This window comes from Podarcis muralis, chromosome 13, assembly GCF_964188315.1.
Source record: "Podarcis muralis chromosome 13, rPodMur119.hap1.1, whole genome shotgun sequence".
In the NCBI taxonomy this organism is placed as follows: Eukaryota; Metazoa; Chordata; class Lepidosauria; order Squamata; family Lacertidae; genus Podarcis; species Podarcis muralis.
Window position 1 is genome coordinate 12,205,500 of NC_135667.1, and position 21,647 is coordinate 12,227,146.

Here is a 21,647-nt window from a genome sequence, read left to right on the forward strand (position 1 = left end):
CACAATATCATGGCGCCAAGTGCCACTACTGGCCAGTTGGCACTGTGCCCAGCGGAATGCCCCCTAAATTCCTGTTCCCTAAATTGGCCATTACGGCAGCAGGAGGATGATCCAGCCTGCTAGAGGCCAGTTCACAAATGAGATACAGTGCCAGCCAGCCCGAAGAGGGCAAACAGACTTCTCAGTTGCATCCTCACTAGCGATAGCTGAGAATTTAAATTCAGTTCATGTTAATGGGTGAACCGACCTAATTCACATGTTCCAAAATGAGACATGAAACAGAAACGCAACCGTCCTTCAAAATTCACATTTTCCAAATTTTGAAGGGCAGTTCTGCAGCCAAGCTACGCGTGCAAAAGTACATGCGTGCAATATGCATGTAAGCATTCTTATGAATGCATGTATATAAAAATATACGTGGAGGGGGGAATCATGCAAAGTGCATCATATTATTGAAAATCGTTTTCCACAAAAAGGCATATTAAGTGAATTGGATACAGAAATTGCTGCATATTAAGAGAAACTAAAATACTGCTGAAATTTCATGAGGATTTTTTTTGGGGCGGGGAGCTAGAAACAGATGTGGAAATGTGTGAAGCAGAACTTAACAGCTGAGTAATGAAAAGCAGCTAGTAACCACAAATGGTCATCTCTCATCCTGGACTATGTCATGGTGTGTATGCAAATATACAAGTCTGTTATTTCGACCCTCGTCATCCTTTCTGTCAGAATAATAAACACACAGAGAAAGAGAGGGGGGCTATGGGGCCTCTTACACTTGACATTCTCTAGGGCTCAGCATACCTGGTCCTCCTCTGCCTTGCTATCACTGCCAGCGTTCACCCACTACCTCTGTACAAGCAAGCAACAACAATAGTGAGGGATTGGCAGCGGCGCCTCCCACCTGCCTGTGCTTCTCCTCTGGGTGGTAGTCTGGATGGGGCTCAGAGGCAACTGGAATGGGCAGCAGTGATTTGGGCAGAGGGAGGATGAGAGCCCACTGAGAGACACCCTCTTCCCATACAGGAAGAGACAGAGAGTCCATAAGGGGGCGCTGTGGGAGCTTTGCTCATCCCTCCTAAAGAAAACCGAGAGCCTGGCTAGAGGTCTCTTCTTTTTTGGAACATCAGAGCAAAAGTGTGTAAGGATTGCCTTGGTGGATAAGACTCGGGTATGTGCTTTAACACTCTTTAATTCGCAACACCATAGCCCATATGGTGCAGCCAAAGCCTGCAAAGTTGAACTTCTCAGTCGGACCATTCCTGTATTATGTCCAGTCACTTCAATCCTTTGGAGAGGCCCTCTTAGTAGTACCTTACGCTCACGAGGTTCATCTTACATGCGCTGAGAAAAGGGCATCTGAGTGTGGTAGCACCTGTCCTTTCGAAGTGCCAGAAAACATCAGGCAGACACCTCCAACATCGTCAAAACTCGTCCAGCTTTCCTGGGGGGCTGAGAATGATCCGGCATACTTGACATTCAATTTATCGGACCTACTGATTTGTGATGTGTTTTGTACTTATTTCAAGAATGTGATTTTTGTTCATTTTATGCTCTTCACCATAATGATATCCCCCCCCCCCCCCGTAATGTTGACAACATAGTTTTGTTTTGTAGGGGCTAAATAATGCATAGGGATTTGATGCTGCAGCCTTCCTGAAGCTATGCAGGTCTCAGAGTCCGGTCAGTGCTTGGATGGGAGCCTACCAATGAACCTTACATGTGCTCCCTTGAGATAAATATAACATGTAAATAATCTTCAGATCAAATCAGTTCAGACTTCCAGGCCTATTTAACATGCCTCATCCTTCTTTTTTATTTCTCTCTTTCAGTTTTCCTGCATGTTTTTCTACAGCCAGCATCATCGGCAGGTAACATTCCAACATCTCCACAATGAGTTGTTGATGTGGAAAAGACAAGAGTGTCTCTAGAGAAGAACACTTTTCTTTTGTTCAACTCTTAGAGCCAACTTCCTCAACCTGGTGCCCTCCAGCTGTTTTAGACTACAACTTCCATTATCCTCTGCTGATCATACAGCATAAAAGTAGTGAATTTTGACATTTTTATTGCAGAAATCACACTGTGAGGAAAATCAAATTCCACTTGTCAAATTTGACCCACAAGGCCGATACTGATAAAAATCTGGCCTGTGACGCCAGAAAGTTTCCCACTGACCCCTGGAGCAGGACTTGTGATATCCAGGTTCAAATCCCTTCTCCAGCCATGGAGCTCAGTGCGTGATGTTGGGCCAATCACTAACAGACCCTCCAAATGTCCCTATTTTCCAGATATGTCCCTGATTCAGAGAAGCCGTCCTGGTTTCTGATTTGATCCTGGAATGTCCCACTTTTCCTTAGGATGTCCCTATTTTCATTGGAGAAATGTTGTGGGGTATGCACTAACTCTCAGCCTGACCTACTTTACAAGGTTGTTGTGAGGTGAGGAAAAGTGTGGTGTATGCTCAGTTGGTTTACCACAGTTTCCCCTCTTGTATCCTGGATGAGTACATTCAGCGAGTGCTTATAGGGGATATTCCAAAATATGACTGTCTGCACCTGTAGTCTGAAGTGGTACAGTCCCGAATCCCACCACCTCAGTCTTCCTCCTCATTTTTGTGCAATGTTGCTCCAACTTTCCATGAAGAGACTGTAGAAAGCTTCTAATTCCCAGGATGGCTTATGTATCATAACAGAATTCTATATGCTGACAGTGATCTCACTCTCCACGTGTGGGTCCTAATACAGCGAAAATGATACCATCAGGGCAGGAAAGGGAAGTTACCAGCAGGCATTGGGGGAACCTCACGTTTGCAGAAGTATAATAAAATATTTCAGGAATAGCATGAGGGGGAGAAATGGAATGGAGCATTCTGTAAGGGATCTGGTCTGTATCTCATGGTCTGCAGAATTTTTTAGAAGCATGTGGGGGTGGGGTGGAGTAACTTGGAAGAGAACAAGGCTGAAACAGAGCACCTCACACACTGTGACAATTCTTTTCAGGTTCCCCTTCTGTGCCTGCCACTGAGATCCCTATGCTTTTCTTCCAGGGTCTCTCCAACCCCCCAAACTCTTGGTACAGCCAAATTATCCCGAATACTTTGAAGGCGAGAGGGTTGTACTCATATGCTCAACTTCCCCAAATGAGACGGTGGAGGGATACAGGTTCTTCAATCAGGACGGGCAACAGATTCTCAAAATGGCTGCCGACCCTTATCAAAAGGGCAAACTGGTTTTTAGGGCTGAAACGAACAACACAGGAAATTACAGCTGTGGTTCCTGGATGGGGAAAGCTGACACAGAGGTCACATCTGCCCGAAGCAACTCCATCTCTCTACAAGTGAAGGGTAGGTTTCTAGTCCCTAGGACATCAGTGGTTCTGTGCCAGAAAATCCCTTGGGGCATATAATAGTTTCTGACTTCTACTTTCATCAGGGAAGCAGTACTAGGGAAAGTTTTGGATCTGCATGGTAGATTCAACCTATATTCAGAGGAGGTGCTCTGTAGGGCCAGCCTATCCATGAGGCAATGTGAGGTGACTCCCTCAGGCAGCAGAATCTACAGGGGCAGCAGATCTGGCCTCCCAAGAATGTGTCAGCCACTGCTGCCTCCACAATGACAGCTGTGGTGTGCTCCTTGCGGGCTGGATCTGCCCCCTACTTGGCTGCTGCCTCCCAATGCCAACTGTACAGCAGTCTCTTGGTGAATAGGAGGTGCTGTTCCCATCCATGTTCCCTGTGTAGATCTTCACTAGGGCTAGGGAAATGGACACCATTTTGTGGTTTGCCTCAGGTGCCAAATTGTCTTGGGCCAGCCTGGATGCTCTGCTATAGCCATTGCATTAACTCTGATCAGCAGAACCGGGCCAGAACTTCCTGGACTACAGCAGCAAATCCTAACCACACCAGGTGGCAGAAAATACCAATTTATGCAGTCTCTATGCTTGTTTTGACAGTTCCCTGTCTGCAAAGTTATTTGAGAGGCCTGTTTTTGTGCACGCCGTTAACTGAAGGTAGATGGATTATCTGGCTGCAGAATTGCATTGCAAATTTCAAAGGGTGTGAGAGGTTCGGTTAGCATGTGGTTTCAGAAAATGCAACTGGATCAGATTTCTTCCCCAACCTTTGCGTCCTTTCACCTTGTCAAAAATTAACCTAAAAACAGACATCTGAATCTGCATCCTCTCTCAATTTCTCTCTTCCCACCCAACCATTGCAAGCATATTTCAGGATAGAGGAGTTAGTATAGCTGCTGGCTCTGTTACATAAAGGAATCTCAACCTTGAGTGTTTATCTTTCTTTCCCAGAAGCCCCGGAAGCCCCAGCCCTCTCTTTGAACCCCAACCTCATCAAAAACAACCTGGGAGATTCGGTCAGCCTTGTGTGCTCAGCTCCACCTGAAACGAAGAATCTCAAGGAGTTCCAGTTTTATGGCGACTGGATTAGCGTCTCAGCTGTGGCTTCACACGGCAACATCTACATCTACAACATGAGCATCACGAAGCTCAAGAATGTGGGACTCTTCAGGTGTGGATATGTAGTGCATCTTTCTGGACGGAAAGTTATTTCGAAGAAGAGTAACCCTGTCACTGTCGTTGGACCAGGTAATCTTTGGGTTTGTTTATTTATTTATGGCATTTACACCCTTTTGCCAATAAACACTCTCAGAGCTGCTTGGAAGGCGGGGGACAGTATTAATACCCTCTCTGCCCTCAGGCTTACCTATTTAAAAGGGGAGAGGAGTGGGAGGGAGAAGGGAAAAACAAGCTTAAGCAAACGCTCCTAATGTTGCAGCTCTTATAATGTAGTTTGCCCAATCTACAAGGACTTAAGAGCAGCCTTGTTCAAAAATTTAAATATCCCAGGTGAGAAGTGTTTCATTAGCTGTTTATTAGGGGACAGGTCCCCCTACACCTCTGAAAAAGTGCTCATTTTGCATTTAGGGTGACAGTTTTAAGGAGAAAAGTTTGTGGGACAGGTAAGCTAAATTCTTCAGGGGAGCAAAATCTTATCTGACAGAATGCTTGCCTTTAATAGTTATTTTAACTGTGCAGTGTATTTTATTCTTCGTAATGCATTTGTTTTCTGTATTTTTTCATAATGGCTTTTACTACACAGATAAATAATAATATTCATATTCATATAATGCATTTACCCTCCTCCATTACTTATGTCAGTGGGGGTTTCGGCCTCCCAAAAAACAATCTACCCTCCCCAGATCAGACCCAGGAGCAGAGCAGGTGACCATGTTCCATCCAGGAGGACGGAGTAGCTCCTACCAAATCGTAATTCCTCATAAACGCTTCCCTTCTGCTGCTTGAATTTCTCAGGCAGTCTTTGGGGAAAGCATGCATAATGCTATCTCTCATGCTCATGTAATTCTCAGGTTTTGAGATCAGGATTAGATAGGAACAATGAATCACACAGGGCAATTCGATAACAATCTCACTGATAGGAGTCTGCCAAAATGACTAATAGGCATTCTGAGGCCCAAACCGGAATTACGAAGCCTTATCTGATTCTGAAAAAATGGCACCCGACCTACTCAGCAAAATGTGGCAACTTTTCATTGTACTCTGTAGCCAACAGCTCTTTCCCCCCTTGTCTACTTAGGCACCAGATGGGAACGGATGTTGGCTATTGGCGGGTCCTTCTTCACCATCAACAGCTTCATCTTCCTCATCTCCCACTATTGTTTTTAAACCACAGGTATGGTAAGTAATGCACTTTCTGCAGAAAATCTCCATGGATTAAAGGATTTCCTTTCCCCCCACACTTTAGGAAGAGTACTTTGGGACAGGTGTGGCCCAAAACATTTTTTATGGTTGGGGTGGGTGGGGGAGAGAATGGCGTCACTGCCACCCCAGTCCAAACACACACACACACATACGTGGCAACAGTCATTCAGATCTTTGTAACATCCAGATTATATCACTGTAGCACGTGCTACTGAGTCTGGAAACTGCACTCTGGCTTCCAGGTGTCTGGAACAGTTGCTTCAGAACGTAGGAGCCAGATTGTTATCTGATAGGAAGGATACAGCGTGGCGTTGTCTTGTCTCCCGTGGCCGCCTCTTCATTTCCAGGGCCATTTCAGAGTGGCGCGGTCTTGATGCGGAGAGCCCTGAAGCAGGTGCGAGGAACCTGGAATCCCTCCAGATCTAGTTGAACTCCATCTGTCACCAACCCCCAGCCAGCATGGCCAGTTGTTAGGGCTGATGAAACCCAGTAATACAGTCAAACCTTGGTTGTCAAACGTAATCTGTTCTGGAAGCCCATAGGGCTTCCGAAAAGTTCGACAACTGAGGCGCGGCTTCCAGTTGCTTGCAGGAGCTTCCTGCACTCAAGCGGAAGCTGCGTCAGACGTTCGGCTTCCAAAAAACGTTCAAAAAACGGAGCATTTACTTCCGGGATTTTGGCGTTTGGGAGCCAAACTGCTCCAAATTGGAGGTGTTCAGGATCCAAGGTTTGGCTGTAGCTGGAAAACCAGAGGCTCCAAACTAGCACCCCCCCTCTCTCTCTCTATCTCACTTCAAGTTATTATTTTTGCTACTGTATGTAGTCAAAATCTGTCTGAATTGGTCCGATTCTGAACTCATTACAAATGTCACGGGATTTGGAGTCGGGGAAGGAAAGGGTCTTCCTGGTTTGAATTTTTGCTCTGATGTTATCATCCAGGAAAGTCTCTCATCACTTGCTATTTTTAAAAATCGTTTTCAGGTCTCCTCTGCAGAGGACTGGAATGTCCCCTTTGCCTGGCTGATTGCAGTTCTGCCCTTATCAGCTTCTCTTCAATCAGATTGCGATATATTGCTCCATTCATCAAATGAACTCGCTTCCCCCACAAATCACATTTCACAGAGGGAAAACCCGGATCCTCCCATCATGAAAAGAGATTGTTTTGATTGTGTTTCATTTTATGGACATTATTACATTTGTAAACACATATTACCGATTCCATTAACTTGAGCAAAACAATTTTAATATTCTTTTAAAAAAGAGAGAGAAAGGAAAAATCAACAGCACCACAGTAGTTTCAATTAAAATAGATTTTGATCTTTGTTACAGGAAACTAGCATGCTCTCTTTCAATCAAACCCTTCTTTTTAATGAATTATTTCTAAATCTGCATACTAATAAATACAGTTTGTATTCCACAATCAGAGATACATTCCTGGCTGCCACTGGTGATCCAGTTTTTAACCCCTTCCCATCACAAGGTGGGTGAAAGAGTGTAAAGTAAACAGACAGATGTCCCACACTTTTGTCAGGATTCCTATTGGGTTCCTCTCTGCCCCTGCAAATCCTTCACAAGCCAAGGCTGGTGTGTGCCTAAGGGAGAAACTGCTCTGGGCCACTGTATGACTTGCAATGCTGGACACCAAGTCATGTGTTGAAAGTTGTCTCCAACAAAGGAGTGCTCTGATTAGACCCATTTAATGCAATGGGCTTACATTAGTCATGTTCCTTCTTTGAAATGGGTCTATTCTGAGTCATGGACTTCAGCTAATGCTGAGTCACAGTGTTTAAACCAGCTGTTTCAGTGCTTTCGCAGAATGATATGGGCTAGAGAATGCCTCTCTGTGACTGAATTAACCTTTGAGGTAGGCAAATGCCTTCCCCCCACACACACCTTTTCTTGACTTAGCTTAAAGATGCAGTCCATCTTTCTTAAAAACAACTATTTCAAATGCAGGGCCAACCCAAGACATTCGGCTGATTGAGGCAAAGGATAAGATGACGCCTCTGTCTCCAGTAGCTGACTGGCGATAGTTTTTTATATTTTATTTTTTCATTTACTGTATTTTTTGCTCTATAAGACTCACTTTTCCCCCTCCTAAAAAATAAGGGGAAATGTGTGTGCATCCTATGGAGCGAATGCAGGCTGCACAGCGATCCCTCTTGTTGTTCTGGCTTCTGAGATTCAGAATATTTTTTTTCCCTTGTTTTCCTCCTCCAAAAACTAGGTGCATATTATAGAGCGAAAAATACGGTATATCCCACCTTTCCTGCAAGGAGCTCAAGGAGACATAAATGTTTCTCACCACAAATGTGTGCAGTAGACTTAGCTGGGAGAATGTGCCTGGCCCAAGGGTCACGCTTCATCGCCAATCTGGATTCGAACCCTGATCTCCCAGGTCCTAGTCTGACACTAGCCACACTGGAAGTTGCATATGAATTCAACGCAAAAAGCATGCCAGAATATGAAGTCCAGGTCCAGATGTGTGACAACAGAGAGGAATGGGCAAGGTCTCTGGGGGTGCTGTTGGGGCTGCCCCCACAGACCTGCCATCTGAATTGGCCACCTATCTGTGTCCAACGGTAGAACTGTGTCAGTCCAAGTGGCAGTTTGGCTGCTCTGTCCACATTCCTGGGACTGGATGTGTGACTCAGCATCCTTCCCGAGGGCATTCTGTCCCAAGAATGCGGCCTTCAAGCGGCAGCCAGGTTTTGTTTTGTTTGTCTAGAGAAGGAAAAGGAGGAGGAGGAGGAGGAGGAGGAGGAGGAGGAGGAGGAGGAGGAGAAGGAGAAGGAGAAGGAGAAGGAGAAAGCAGCTTTGGCCACCATGTATTTAAGGTAAAACGAAAATACCTGAAATTTGCTGGCATTGCCAAAAGTTGCCACACACATATATAGTGGTACCTTGGTTCTCAAACTGAATCTGTTCCTGGAGTCCGTTCGACTCCCAAAACTGTTCAAAAACCAAGATGCAGCTTCCAGTTTGGCTGCAAGAGCTGGAGGAACTTCCTGCACTCAAGCAGAAGCTGCATCGGAAGTTCGGCTTCCAAAACACGTTCACAAACCAGGATACTTACTTCCGGGTTTGTGGAGTTTGGGAGCCAGTTTGTTCAGGAGCCAAGACGTTCGAGTACCAAAGTACCACTGTACACTTTTGAAGTGTCCTCCAAAAGAAGGGAGAGGGAACTTTGACCCAGCTTCACTTTCAGATGCCCACACAAAAGTGAAACAGACAGCTTTCAACATATTGTAGAGAAAGTACGTCTTGGGAGGAGTTCACTCCTGTTTTGCTGAAGGGTCTGGCTTCCCCCCATTACCAGTGGCAGAGCCACACTGAGCTAGGTCCACCACCACTGAGAGCTAAGATCTCAGAGAGGGGAGGGAAATAATAGACTGCTCAGCCAAAATTGACCATCTGGGTGGTATATGTTGAGCGGGTGGCAGATGGATCTACCTGCCTTGAAGGAGAAGTTGACCTCCAATGCACCCTTTTGCCTTTCAAGCCTGTGATATTTTGGCCGGTCTGCAGACGGACAGCTCACAGTCCTTTTTCTGAGACAGAGATAGACAGTGACACTGGAACCAGCCATGTCTCAAGAGTGTGACTAGAGCCATGATGAAGCAGAAAAAGAATCCCCATCCAAGGTCACGCCTTACAGTCATCTCTCTGATTTCACTAATGCAAATTGTATTGCATAACAAACAGAGCAGGATGCAATCAGGATTGGTGGAGGGAGGGCAGAGAAGAGGAGGCAGTCATCTTCCCAGCTGGTTCCCCACATAAAGGAGGGTTTATACAGGGGAGAGTGCTACCAATGGTTGATGAGGCTTGAGGTGTAAATGTATTTATTTAGAGGGGGGAAATCACTAACCCACTTGATCAAAATGTTTCTGAGTGATATACAAAGAAAACTGGAAATAAAGCACAACTAAAACCCACAGCCTGATTAAAACAAATATACATAATGGTATCATCTTTAAAAACATTATATAAACATAGGACGCGGGTGGCGCTGTGGCCTAAACCACTGAGCCATTTGGGTTTGCCGATCACAAGGTCGGCAGTTCGAATCTGCACAATGGAGCGAGCTCCCATTGCTCTGTCCCAGCTCCTGCCAAGCTAGCAGTTCAAAAGCATGCCAGTGCAAGTAGATAAATAGGTACCGCTGCAGCGGGAAGGTAAACGGCGTTTCCGTGTGCTCTGGTTTCTGTCACTGGGTCCTGTTGTGTCAGAAGCGGTTAAGTCATGCTGGCCACATGAGCCAGAAAACTGTATTTGGACAAACACCAGCTCCCTCGGCCTGAAAGTGAGATGAGCGCCACACCCCATAGTTGCCTTTGACCTGGACTTAACCGTCCAGGGGTCCTTTACCTTTACCTTCACACACACACACACACGCAACCTCATTAAAAATATAAATGCAATAAGTAACACATTTGAAACAGATACAGGCAACTAAATGGAACTTCCATGTTCATAAGCAGTATACCTCTGACCACCAGATGCCGGGGGCAAGGGACAAGCCACAGTGGGTGGGTATCTCCTTCATGCCTGGCTGGTGAGCTTTGCGGCAGTGTCTGAGTGTCCACTATTGGGAAAAGGATACTGGATTCAATGGACCTTTGATACGAACCGCACGGCACAGCACAGGCCTAGCACTGAGCAGAAGTCGTCTTGTTTTGCTACCCCATTTGCTGGTGGAGAAACACACACACTTTTCATGCTAGAAACATTACCCAATTCAATGCAAAATGTCAAAAATAGAAAACTATTCCGCTGGCTCATTCCCACCTCCCCCAAAAAGGCTCAGTTTCTTTCACTGGTCATGGCAGCAGGAAAATCAAGGGGTGCAGCTTTCAGTCCCACTATGGGATTTTCCCAATGGGTTATTGTTTCTCTGTAAGCTAAAGGCACTTTACGTATGCAACTCTTTGACTCCCCCCATCTTTTAAAATTAGATATCTGCAAACTTGGAAAGGGGCTGTAGCTCAGTGGTAAAAGCATCCGCTTTGTGTCCCTGTCTCAGCCTCCAGCATTTCTGGTAAGGGATTGGAAAGACCCCTGGAGAGTCACTGCCAGTCCGTGTGGACATTACTGAGCTAGGTGTGGACTGAGTTATAAGGCAGCTTCCTGCCTTCCTATTTGTGGGGCACGGGGGGGAGAGAGAGATTGTGTAGGTAAATTAGAAGAATCAGCCACTCTAGGATGTTTCTGTCACTCCCCCTGCAGAAACAAAAATTGCGAGAGGAGCTGCTGTTGCCTAATGTGAGGTTTTCTTCCTCGAGAGGCTTTGTGGGTTCCATTATCTGCGCTCCGCAGCCAGCCTCGTGCCATCTAGCTGCTTCCTTTTTAAGCAACGTCCAGGCGGATTTCTCTGAATGAAAGGATGAGACAAGGAGAAAAGGATGGCAGAGGGGCCAGAAGGCGAGGGGGAGAGAGTAAGGGAAGAAACCCCCCACGGAGAAAACCAGGGTCCTCTTGGCACAAATGTATTTGGGTGTGGTCTTCCTCAGTGCCAGCAAGTCCCAACTTGGAGATCTAGCGAAGAAGGGGTGGGGGGTTGTGTGCAGAAGGCAAGTCCTTCTGCCACTCCCTCCTCTTCCATTACTCAACCTCATTCCAGCTTCCAGTCTGGACGTGCAAAGCGGCAATAGAAGCAGCAGCTCAGAAGCTCTGGGAGAAGGAGATAATTCGCAGCCCAGGGAAAAGGATGTGAAGGAAAGACGGAGGCAGACAGAGCAAGAGAAGCTTCGCTGGGCTCCAGTCAGAGACCAACTCACCCATGTAAGTCATTGCATTGCAGGTTCAGTCAGGGCGAAGAACCATAAGCAGATCCAGAAGAAGACCACATTGCGATAGTTCAGGTTGGAAGTTTGAGGAAGATGAAGTGGGTAGGAAGTAGCCCAGATCTGGGATAGACCGAAATCAAGGTTGGCGGTTTGGAAGTATGTGGGGTAATGTGTGAGAAGGATGCCAGGGAAAAAACACACCCACAACTCTTTCTTTCTGAGTTACACAAGACAAAATATTGTTTAGCCTATTCGGCATGATGGTTGTTGTCAAAATAAAGGAACAGAAACATTGCACCGCTCTGGAAAATTCCAGTGGAAAATTCCAGGCATTATCAGGAAAAGGGGCTGAAAGTTAAGCTGCCCAGGATGATAATGCCCTCGTACAAATCCATGGGGAAGCCGCACTTGGAAACCTGTCTATAGTTGGGGGTCGACTGATGATAAAATGGATATCATAAAACTGGAAAAGGGACAGAAAAGGGCAACTCAAATGATTAGGGAATGTGGTGGTAGAACATCTTGCCCTTGAGGGAAGACTGAAAGCCACTAAGGGAGGGAAAACATGAGGGAGGTTTTTAAAAAATATTTTGCACCCTCTGGGGAATGTGGTTAGAGAGAGGCATGCTCATGCTTTCTCTCTCTCTCTCTCTCTCTCTCTCTCTCTCTCTCTCTCTGCAGTAGAAATTGGGGAGCTTGGGAATCAATTGACATTGATTGGCAGGAGATTCAGGAAAGGCAGGAGAAAGCATTTTCAAATGATGGCTTTTGAGTGGAAGTTGCTGCCACAGAATGGAGTGACACTGGGCTGCGTCCTCAGGGGGCTTTGAAATGGGGATGGTGCAAATTCATGGAGGATGGGTCTGTCCATTGGTATTATTAGCCTTGATGGTTAAATGGAGCTTCCATGTTCGGTTGCAGCTGAATAACAACTCCTGGGATCCAACCATGAGGGAGGGCTGTTGTCTTCCTGCCCTGATTGATGGCTTCCATAAGACATCTGCCATGGCAATGTTGGGAGAGGGAAGATGCTGGACTCTGTGGTCCTTTGACCTGATCGTTCTTATGTTCTTGCATAGGGTGTGACCAAGAAACGGGACCAAGGACAGTGGTGCAGGTGAAAGGGGTGGACCATGTTGCCTAGAGGGTGGGAGCCGTTGTGTGGTATAATACCATAAACAGAATAAAATGCAAGGCTAGGACACAGCTGAAAGGAAGGAGACAGAACCAAGGGAGGGATAGGAGCATAAGGGAGCTGTGGGTGTTTGGGTACCCACAATAATATAATTGTGGAGGCCAGGCACCCACAGAGTCAATGAAAAAAATCGGCCAGGAGAGAAGCAGTTCAGCTCCATCCTCCGCAGCCCAGTCAGCTCAGGCACAGAGACCCGTGGATAGGGGGGAGGGAGGAGAATACAATTGGCCTTCTCTAACACACACACACACACACACACACACACACCAAATCATTATCCCTGATTCTGAAGCTTCACTGGCAGTTGCTTAGATCATCTTCCTCCCTTCCTTCTGTTGCCCCAGCTTTGCCGAAATCCAATTTGCAATCTCCTCAGGACAGGAACATTTTCCTCTAGTTGTCACTCTTCCCTACTGATGGAGTAGTAAAGACATCACCATCATCACTTCATAGGTAAAGGTAAAGGGACCCCTGACCATTAGGTCCAGTCATGGCCGACTCTGGGGTTGCGGCACTCATCTCGCTTTATTGGCTGAGGGAGCTGGCGGTCATGTGGCCAGCATGACTAAGCCGCTTCTGGCAAACCAGAGCAGTGCACGGAGACGCCGTTTACCTTCCCGCCGGAGTGGTACCTATTTATCTACTTGCACTTTGATGTGCTTTCGAACTGCTAGGTTGGCAGGAGCAGGGACCGAGCAACAAGCGCTCACCCCGTCACGGGGATTCAAACTGCCAACCTTCTGATCGGCAACTCCTAGGCTCTGTGGTTTAACCCACAGCGCCACCCGCGTCCCCTCATCACTTCATAGGCCAACATTAATATTAATGATATTATTGATATTACAATTGTCGTCGTCATGCCCTTCTTCCTAAAGGAACCCGGGACTCTGCACTGCAAGCCATACAAATACACTCAATAATCAAAACATTTTGAAAGTTACAGTGCCATACATAAAAGAGAGAGGCCCCTGCCCCAGTGAGCTTACAATGTCAATTTCAGGGAGTGTAATAGACCACAGCAGGAAAGAGAGATGCAGATAAAGCACGAGATGGCTGTGAGCAAAATAGACTGCAATTTGTGGCAGCCAAGGTGGACAGGGGTTAAGGGGCAGTTCAGTTCCTCCTGGCTCAAGCTTTTCTTCTTCTTCCTTCCTGACAGGGAGTCCCCAGCCCCTCTTTCCAGTGGTGCCACCAACAACTGCACCCACACCTCTGGAAACAGCACCCTCCTGTCTTCCCCGACCTCCAGTGTGACTGGCATTGTCTTCCTACTCCTGGCTGCCCTTATCGGGCTGCCTGGAAACCTCTTTGTCATTTGGAGCATCCTCTGGAAGATGAAGCCGAGTCACCGCTCAGTCACCTGCCTCCTAGTCGTTAATTTGGCAGTGGCCGATGGGGTCGTGCTTCTCCTCACTCCTTTCTTCATCATCTTCCTCATCTTCAAGAACTGGCTATTCAGCCTAGCAGTTTGCAAAGGGGTCTACTACCTGTGCTGCATCAACATGTTTGCCAGCATATTCATCATCACCCTCATGAGCGTGGACCGGTGTCTCGCAGTCAACCAGCCCTACTTCTCCCAAGCCATTCGCAAGAAGCACTTGGTGGTCAAGATCCTGTCAGGGATTTGGGCGGCGGCCATTTTGTTATCCATCCCGGCCCTCCTTTTCCGACAAGTAGTCAAGGATCCCTCAGGGAGGTACATCTGTGAGCCCTGCCACCCCAGGCCGAGCCTGACCATCTTCCACTTCACCTTGGAAACCGTGGTGGCCTTTGTGATACCCTTCACCATCATCGTCGGCTGCTATTCTGCCGTTTTGATCCGCCTCAGGGGAGTGAAGCGGAGACAGGGGGCTCGGACCGAGAAGCTCATTGTCGCCATTGTCATCTGCTTTGCTGTCCTCTGGGTGCCCTACCACATCGTCAACGTGCTCCAGGTAGCTTCTAACTTGTCGTCAGGGCGGACGGCGGAACGACTGGGGCAGGCTTGGAAGAGTGGCAGAGCGGGTGCCACAGCCTTGGCGTTCCTCAGCAGCAGCATCAACCCTGTGCTCTATGTCTTCGTGGCTGGGAACCTCATCAAGACCTCCGGAGCCAACTTCATCGCCCAGTTCTTTGAGGGGGCATCCGATGGGCTCGGCAGAAGATCCCAGTCCCACAAAAACCTGGCCAAAGACTTGGTGGTGGTGGCAGGAGCTGCCATGGGCATGGACCAGCAGCCCCTGGAGAGCTGTGACGGGCTGGACAAGGACCAAGACGGAGGGCCGGGTCTTGGTGGCACAAGAGAGCAACTCGGATACAGACACTCCTAGACTGAATCATGCCAGGTTTCAACACAAGATGTAATTTATGCTTTATGAGTCAGTCCTGCCAGCTCAGTATTGTTTACACCAGGTATCTTCAACCTTTTCAGACTCAGGACCAACTTATAATGCAAACATGCATTGGGGGACCTGTTTCTTCACCTTTTGCCATAAATTTGCATGGTGGGAGTGCTCCTGGTGTGATCCATCCAACCCACTAATGGGGCCTGACCCACCAGTTGAAGACCAGTAGCTCAGTGACTAACAGCAGCTCCCTGGGGTCTAAAGCAGTGTGTTTCCCCAGCCTGGCTGAGAGATGCTCAGCATTCAATCTGGGACCTTCTTTACCCAAAGCATGTCCTCTACTGCTGAGCCAGCTCCATCTCCATCTGCTAGGCCTGGCTGTCTTAGCTACTTGGCTTCTAGGAAACTCATTGAGACCATGTCCACACTACAAAGCTGCTAAATTACTTTCTACAGCTATTGTTCCTTCAACCCAAGTCAGGTTTAATCTGATACTCAGTGCACTAAGCTTAAAGGTAAAGATAAAGGGACCCCTGACCATTAGGTCCAGTTGTGGCTGACTGGGGTTGCGGCGCTCATCTCGCTTTATTGGCCAAGGGAGCCGGCATACAGCTTCCGGGTCATGTGGCCAGCATGACTAAGCCGCTTCTGGAGAACCAGAGCAGCACACGGAAACGCCGTTTACCTTCCCGCCAGAGCGATACCTATTTATCTACTTGCACTTTCGCGTGTTTTCGAACTGCTAGGTTGGCAGGAGCAGGGACCAAGCAACGGGAGCTCACCCCGTCATGGGGATTTGAACCGCCGACCTTCTGATCGGCAATCCCTAGATTCTGTGGGGCAGGTGGGGAACCAACAACAGGTTTAATAAATAAATGTGAGCTCAGTTCTGGTACTGAAAACAAATTCCTTAGCTCAGATGAGCCCAGATGTTCCTTAATTCTAAAGCCATCTCTCTTTCTAAGCCCCTTTCTAAGCTTTCTTTGCTCCTTGGGGCTGGGGTCACAAAGATGACAAAGGAGACCCCACGTTTTTGAAGTTTGCTATGGTGTGAAGGAGATCAGTGTTTTCTAATCAGCGACTCAACTAAGGTTGCCATATTTTACCAAGTTGTTGTTGTTGAGGGGTTTTTTTGTGTGTGTTTTTTTAGGAAACCAAAGGTGGTTGGATGAACTGATTTTTTTTTATATATTCCAATGTAAGTTATGTTGTTTTCTGTACAGCTTCTCTCCCTCTGCCTCTCTTGTATGTTAAATGGGCATGTTATCCATCTTGTTGTGGAATATTTCTAATCTTACGGCAGGGTTTGTTCTTTTAATAAGCTAAAATGGGCTAGGGTGTGCCCACAAGGAAAGATCTGTAGATCCACTCTGACAAAACCTGCATAGCATTCCTTCGCTATCTGCCTGCAGCACAAGTGCCCATTTTTAGAAGTTAAGAACGATGAATTCATTCTTGTTTTCTGAAGGCAGCAGGATCCAGTAGGGGCTTCTATACACAAACACATCTCTATTTCCAAAGTTCATGCTGTGAGCACCATTGCTTTTGCAGCCAAATGGGCACAGCCAAGAAGCAGCTATTGCCAACAAGCAGGGGGCAATCCAAGGTTTTCAGAAGCACTAGGGACGGAAACTCCAAGTGGGGAAACTCCAAAATCAGTCCAATGAGGACTAAGCATGCTCAGTGCCCATGGAATGCCAGCTCATTGCTGGAGGACGGGAAGAAATTAGAATTTGGATGTGAACAGCAGCACTCCATGCCACACATTTTGTCGCAGGTCTCATTTTTGAAACAGTTATTCTGTATGTGAATCCTCCTTTCCATATGCTGAAGAGGAGTAAAAATCCAAAGTACATCAATAGTCCATCCTTATTTGTGTCAGATTGTTTGCAATAATAAACTAATGATTTCTTGTGAATTGCTAAGATGTGCCCATTTGTTGTTGTTTTAAATGAAACGTCAGTGAAAATTTCAGGTATTGTAAGCAGAGTGAGAGAGAGAAAAAAATACGGATGATATTAGAATTGGGGTCAGCCCTACTGTTAGGCAGAGTGAGGCAGATGCTTACAGGTACTGTTGACAGTGTAAGACTTGGCTGTCAGTCTGATCAACTTCTGTACAGTGGTACCTTGGTACTTGAACGGCTTAGCTGCTGAACAAATTGGCTCCCGAACGCCGCAAACCTGGAAGTAATTGCTCTGGTTTGCGAACGTTTTTCAGAAGCCAAATATTCGACTTGGCTTCTGCAAGAGTGCAGGAAGCTCCTGCAGCCAATTGAAAGCCACACCTTGGTTTTTGAACGGTTTCAGGAGTCGAACGGACTCCCAGAATGGATTAAGTTCAAGAACCAAGGTACCTCTGTACGTGGAAGGGAGGGTTGTCACCTTGCAGTGTGCCTCAGGCAGCAAAATGTCTTGGACAGCTTTAACTGAAATAAGTGGAGGCTGCTTTGTTAGACTGAAATAGGTACTGCTACACCATTCTCAATCTGCCCTTAACCAGTCCTCACTGTCTGCCTTCCTATTTACATCCAGCTCAGCCCAGTGGGTGACACTGGCTGTCAGCCTCTTCCTCCTGAGTCTCAGCGTTGATCCCCAAGTAGAACTCTGCAGGGAGGAGAATGGATATAAAACTAGTACGAGTTGGCTCTGCTTGCCATTGACTCTGGTGCCACCTACTGTTTGCCTCAATTTCTTCAGACCTTCCAGTTGCAACCGGCACAGATCACATAGAATCATAGAATCATAGAATCATAGAGTTGGAATAGACCACAAGGGTCATCGAGTCCAACCCCCTGCCAAGCAGGAAACACCATCAGAGCACTCCTGACATATGGTTGTCAAGCCTCTGCTTAAAGACCTCCAAAGAAGGAGACTCCACCACACTCCTTGGCAGCAAATTCCACTGTCGAACAGCTCTTACTGTCAGGAAGTTCTTCCTAATGTTTAGGTGGAATCTTCTTTCTTGTAGTTTGGATCCATTGCTCTGTGTCCGCTTCTCTGGAGCAGCAGCAAACAACCTTTCTCCCTCCTCTATATGACATCCTTTTATATATTTGAACATGGCTATCATATCACCCCTTAACCTCCTCTTCTCCAGGCTAAACATGCCCAGCTCCCTTAGCCGTTCCTCATAAGGCATCGTTTCCAGGCCTTTGACCATTTTGGTTGCCCTCCTCTGGATAAATCAATAAATCCCACAATTTATTGGGCTCAAGACCTTGAACAGACATACTTCAGTTGCAAAGGGATTATTCATAAGAGAGGAATAGACTCATTTATGGAAGGTATGCCCATCAACGTTCCCCATTTTTTCCTGTCAAGATTCACATCCCATCAACACACACACACATGCATATAGAGGAGCTTAAAGCTATAGTTAAAAGGTAAAGGTAAAGTGACCCCTGACTATCAGGTCCAGTCGTGACCGACTCTGGGGTTGCAGCGCTCATCTTGCTTTACAGGCCAAGGGAGCCGGCATACAGCTTCCGGGTCATGTGGCCAGCATGACTAAGCCACTTCTGGTGAACCAGAGCAGCGCACAGAAACGCTGTTTACCTTCCCACCGAAGCGGTACCTATTTATCTACTTGCACTTTGACGTGCTTTCGAACTGCTAGGTTGGAGGGAGCTGGGACCGAGCAACGGGAGCTCACCCCGCCACAGGGATTTGAACCGCCGATTTTCTGATTGACAAGTCCTAGGCTCTGTGGTTTAACCCACAGTGCCACCCGCGTCCCTAGAGCATGCAATTAAATGGCCATATAGCAAACCTCCAAGGACAGAGGCAGTATATCTGTGAATATCAGCTACTGAGGACAAAGGACAGTGGTTCCCTTCATGCTCTGGCTTCCCTTAGGTGACTTGCTGGCTTATGTAGGAAACAGGACTTTGGCATGTTCATAAGCTACTGACTTACACTGAGCTGAGGGTCTGCTTGATCTACTGCTGTCTCTATCTAAAGAACTCCTTTAGCTTCCATGCTACCCGTTCTCCCCACTGCAGGTCCCCTTGAGACTGATGGGGGATCTGTTCCCTTGACTACTTTAGAAGCATGTGTTTGGGGGAAGGAAATGTATGTTCTGGCAAAACTGGATTGAGTCAGCTACTTGAGGTTCGTTGGTTTCACCTAGGGCCCTTACATTTCGACCCTACTCCAAATTTGAGCGATGAAATACAAGCAATACGTCCGTGCTACAACTAGGGCTGGGCAAAGATGTTGATTTCAGTTTCTCTAAGTTTTGCAGTCTGAAGCTCAGTTCTCCACATTGCAGCATCAATTTGCAATTCATTGATTTTTAATTCACCAACCTTTCAGTGCAAATTGCTGACAATGCACACATTTTTATGTGCAATTTTGCCCAATACGTGTGTGCACATTTCCGCAAAGCAGCTTTCCCAAAGATAATGCGATTTTATGTCATTTTCATTAATCTGTACATTTCTGGGCAACAGTACCCCAATATATACACATTTGTACGTTAAAAGTAGCTGGAGAACTTCACTGCAAAATTCAGGAAAAAAGCGAATTTTGAAGACTGGCTTGTGATGGAACGTATGAATTAAGTAAGTTTGTTTTCTCATGTGAACTGAATAGGATTTCTTCCCCATCCCTAGCAGGGATGAGGCACAGCCAAATATTTGCATTCTTTTTAGCAATGCGCTTGTAAGGAGCCTCACCTCACTGGGATGAGCACTTGCAGAGTCTCTCAAATGGGAGTTGGTGAACTGGTGCTTGGAGAAGAGCCTTGGAGGAAATCAGTGAGAGTTTGCAAGAAGGAGTGATGTCCCATTCACAGCCCATGTGTGCATGGTGGTTACGTGCACTAAGGCTGCATATGGCTATATTCTAACTCCACTGATGAAGGCAGCTTGGCGCTTAATACCAGCAGCTGGGAATCCCAAGTGGGGAGGGCGCTGTGGTACTCACGTCCTGCTTGCAGGCTCCTTGCAAGCATCTGGATGACTGCTGTGTGAGGAGCGCCAGTGTGAGAACAGGGTCACTGTGCCTTTGCTGCGCGTTATACCAGAGTGGATGAATCATAGAACTATAGAGTTGGAAGGGATCATGGGAGTCATCTTGTCCAATCCTGTACAATGCAGGAATCTTTTGCCCAACATGGGAATGAATGAATGAATGAATGAATGAATCTTTATTTGCGTCAGCCATTTGCCATAGCGATAAAACAACAATACGATATACAAAGAATAGAAACAAAAAGTCAATTATATAAAATACATTTTAGGGTTTTGAATCAATAGTCAAATGGTGGATCTTATTCTGATTGCCCCAGCTAAAAACCTTGCAGCCTTTGCTGTCACCTGCTCATCTTGATCTGCCAAGAGAAAGGACACTGTGGCAGTGGTTGGGCGACCCAGAATGGACAATAAAAGAGGGGCGATAATCTCATTCCTCAAGTCTTTATAAAGAGTGCAAGCCAGAAGGGCATGTGCCACCAATTTGGTACTGCCATCTCCACAGGGACATAAGCGTTTTTCGTGTGGAATCTGTTGGAATCATCCCTCAAGTACAGCCGGCCCAATATGAGTCCTCCATCCAGCACTGACCAGAGCACCACAAAAAGTTTCAGTCGAGGTCCATTTTAAGAGTTAGGGGTGAAGCTTCCCAAAAAATGGACCCCCAGCAGCTGCCCTAAGGTACCAGGTGCTGACTCTAGCCCTGATCCAGAGTCTAAAATTGCCTAATTACACCAGCATCTTTAAGCTAAAGATGAAAATGTCAGCAGATCCCATCATTGATTTCAAAGGCCTTCTGTAGTATGGCTCTCAGATTCTGGTGTCACTTGAAAGCAGGAGAATTCTCCACAGGCAATAAACCTGCTTGGATCACAACAAAATTCGATTTCTTGCCAAGAGTTCTTGCCAAGGGAACAGGAAATGAGTCAGCCATGAGTCAGGTATTTGTTGGCAGAGACCCGACACAACACCAGGGGGTGCTGTAGTAGAAGTGTCTGGAGGGACAACGGGTTGCGTTGCTGCAAGCAGCAAAGGGATTTCAAGGTTGGGTCATTCTAGGGACAATGTTTCCTAATCTTTATTGCCTAAAGGCTTGTGTGACAAAAAGAGGAATTAGATTCACACCGTTGAAACAATCTGGGTGGCCTAAATATATACATGTATTGCCTCACAGGCAGGAATTTGCAAAGGGAACCGTTTCCACATCCGGGGCATGGAAAGAGACTGACAAAATCACACACACAGGTGTACCCGTGTCCTGTAACACTGCTGGAACCTGTAGAGACTGCAGTGGAATGAGAAAGAACAGTTGGTGTGAGGCACAGACTTCATATTATTTTAGCTGTATGTTGGCTGCACCACCAACATCAAACTGCCCTCACCTGCCTGCTTTCTTACTTACACCCAGTCCAGGGACTGGTTGTCCACTTCCTCTTCCTTAATCCCACTGTTGTCATGATAGAAGCCCATAGGGAGGAGGATGTGGGCAGAACTGGAATTACTTGGCCCTGCCTGTCGTGGACTCTGGCCCCACCTACTGGGGGTCTCTGTGCCTTCCACCCTACCAGACCCAAGAGGTTCCAGGCTCCGCTGCTTAGCTTTGTAGCTGTGCCTTTAACTGGAAGATTTAA

At 46.8% G+C, this 21,647-nt stretch overlaps 2 protein-coding genes across 2 annotated transcripts; both read left to right on the plus strand.

The window, feature by feature from the left end:
• The first annotated feature begins 2,841 nt into the window (after positions 1–2,841).
• On the plus strand, positions 2,842–7,066 carry LOC114582364 (uncharacterized). The gene is made up of 5 exons (XM_077918069.1): positions 2,842–2,887; positions 3,026–3,343; positions 4,303–4,599; positions 5,609–5,709; positions 6,715–7,066. Exons 1-4 carry the CDS (start codon positions 2,842–2,844, stop codon positions 5,695–5,697), a joined length of 750 nt encoding a protein of 249 aa, XP_077774195.1. The 3' UTR covers positions 5,698–5,709; positions 6,715–7,066.
• Positions 7,067–10,996: 3,930 nt separating this feature from the next.
• Positions 10,997–16,959, plus strand: LOC144324849 (leukotriene B4 receptor 2-like). Its single transcript, XM_028702261.2, has 2 exons — positions 10,997–11,517; positions 13,877–16,959. Coding segments are annotated over exons 1-2 (1,152 nt in total). The 5' UTR covers positions 10,997–11,515; the 3' UTR covers positions 15,027–16,959.
• Positions 16,960–21,647: the final 4,688 nt, after the last annotated feature.

Bases quoted from the DNA above. Each gene is read 5' to 3' on its own strand.
- LOC114582364 (XM_077918069.1), top strand. From the start codon at position 2,842: ATGAGGGGGAGAAATGGAATGGAGCATTCTGTAAGGGATCTGGTCT. The intron at 2,888-3,025 runs GTATCTCATGGT...CCTGCCACTGAG, and splicing joins TTCTGTAAGGGATCTGGTCT to ATCCCTATGCTTTTCTTCCA. The intron at 4,600-5,608 runs GTAATCTTTGGG...TTGTCTACTTAG, and splicing joins TGTCACTGTCGTTGGACCAG to GCACCAGATGGGAACGGATG.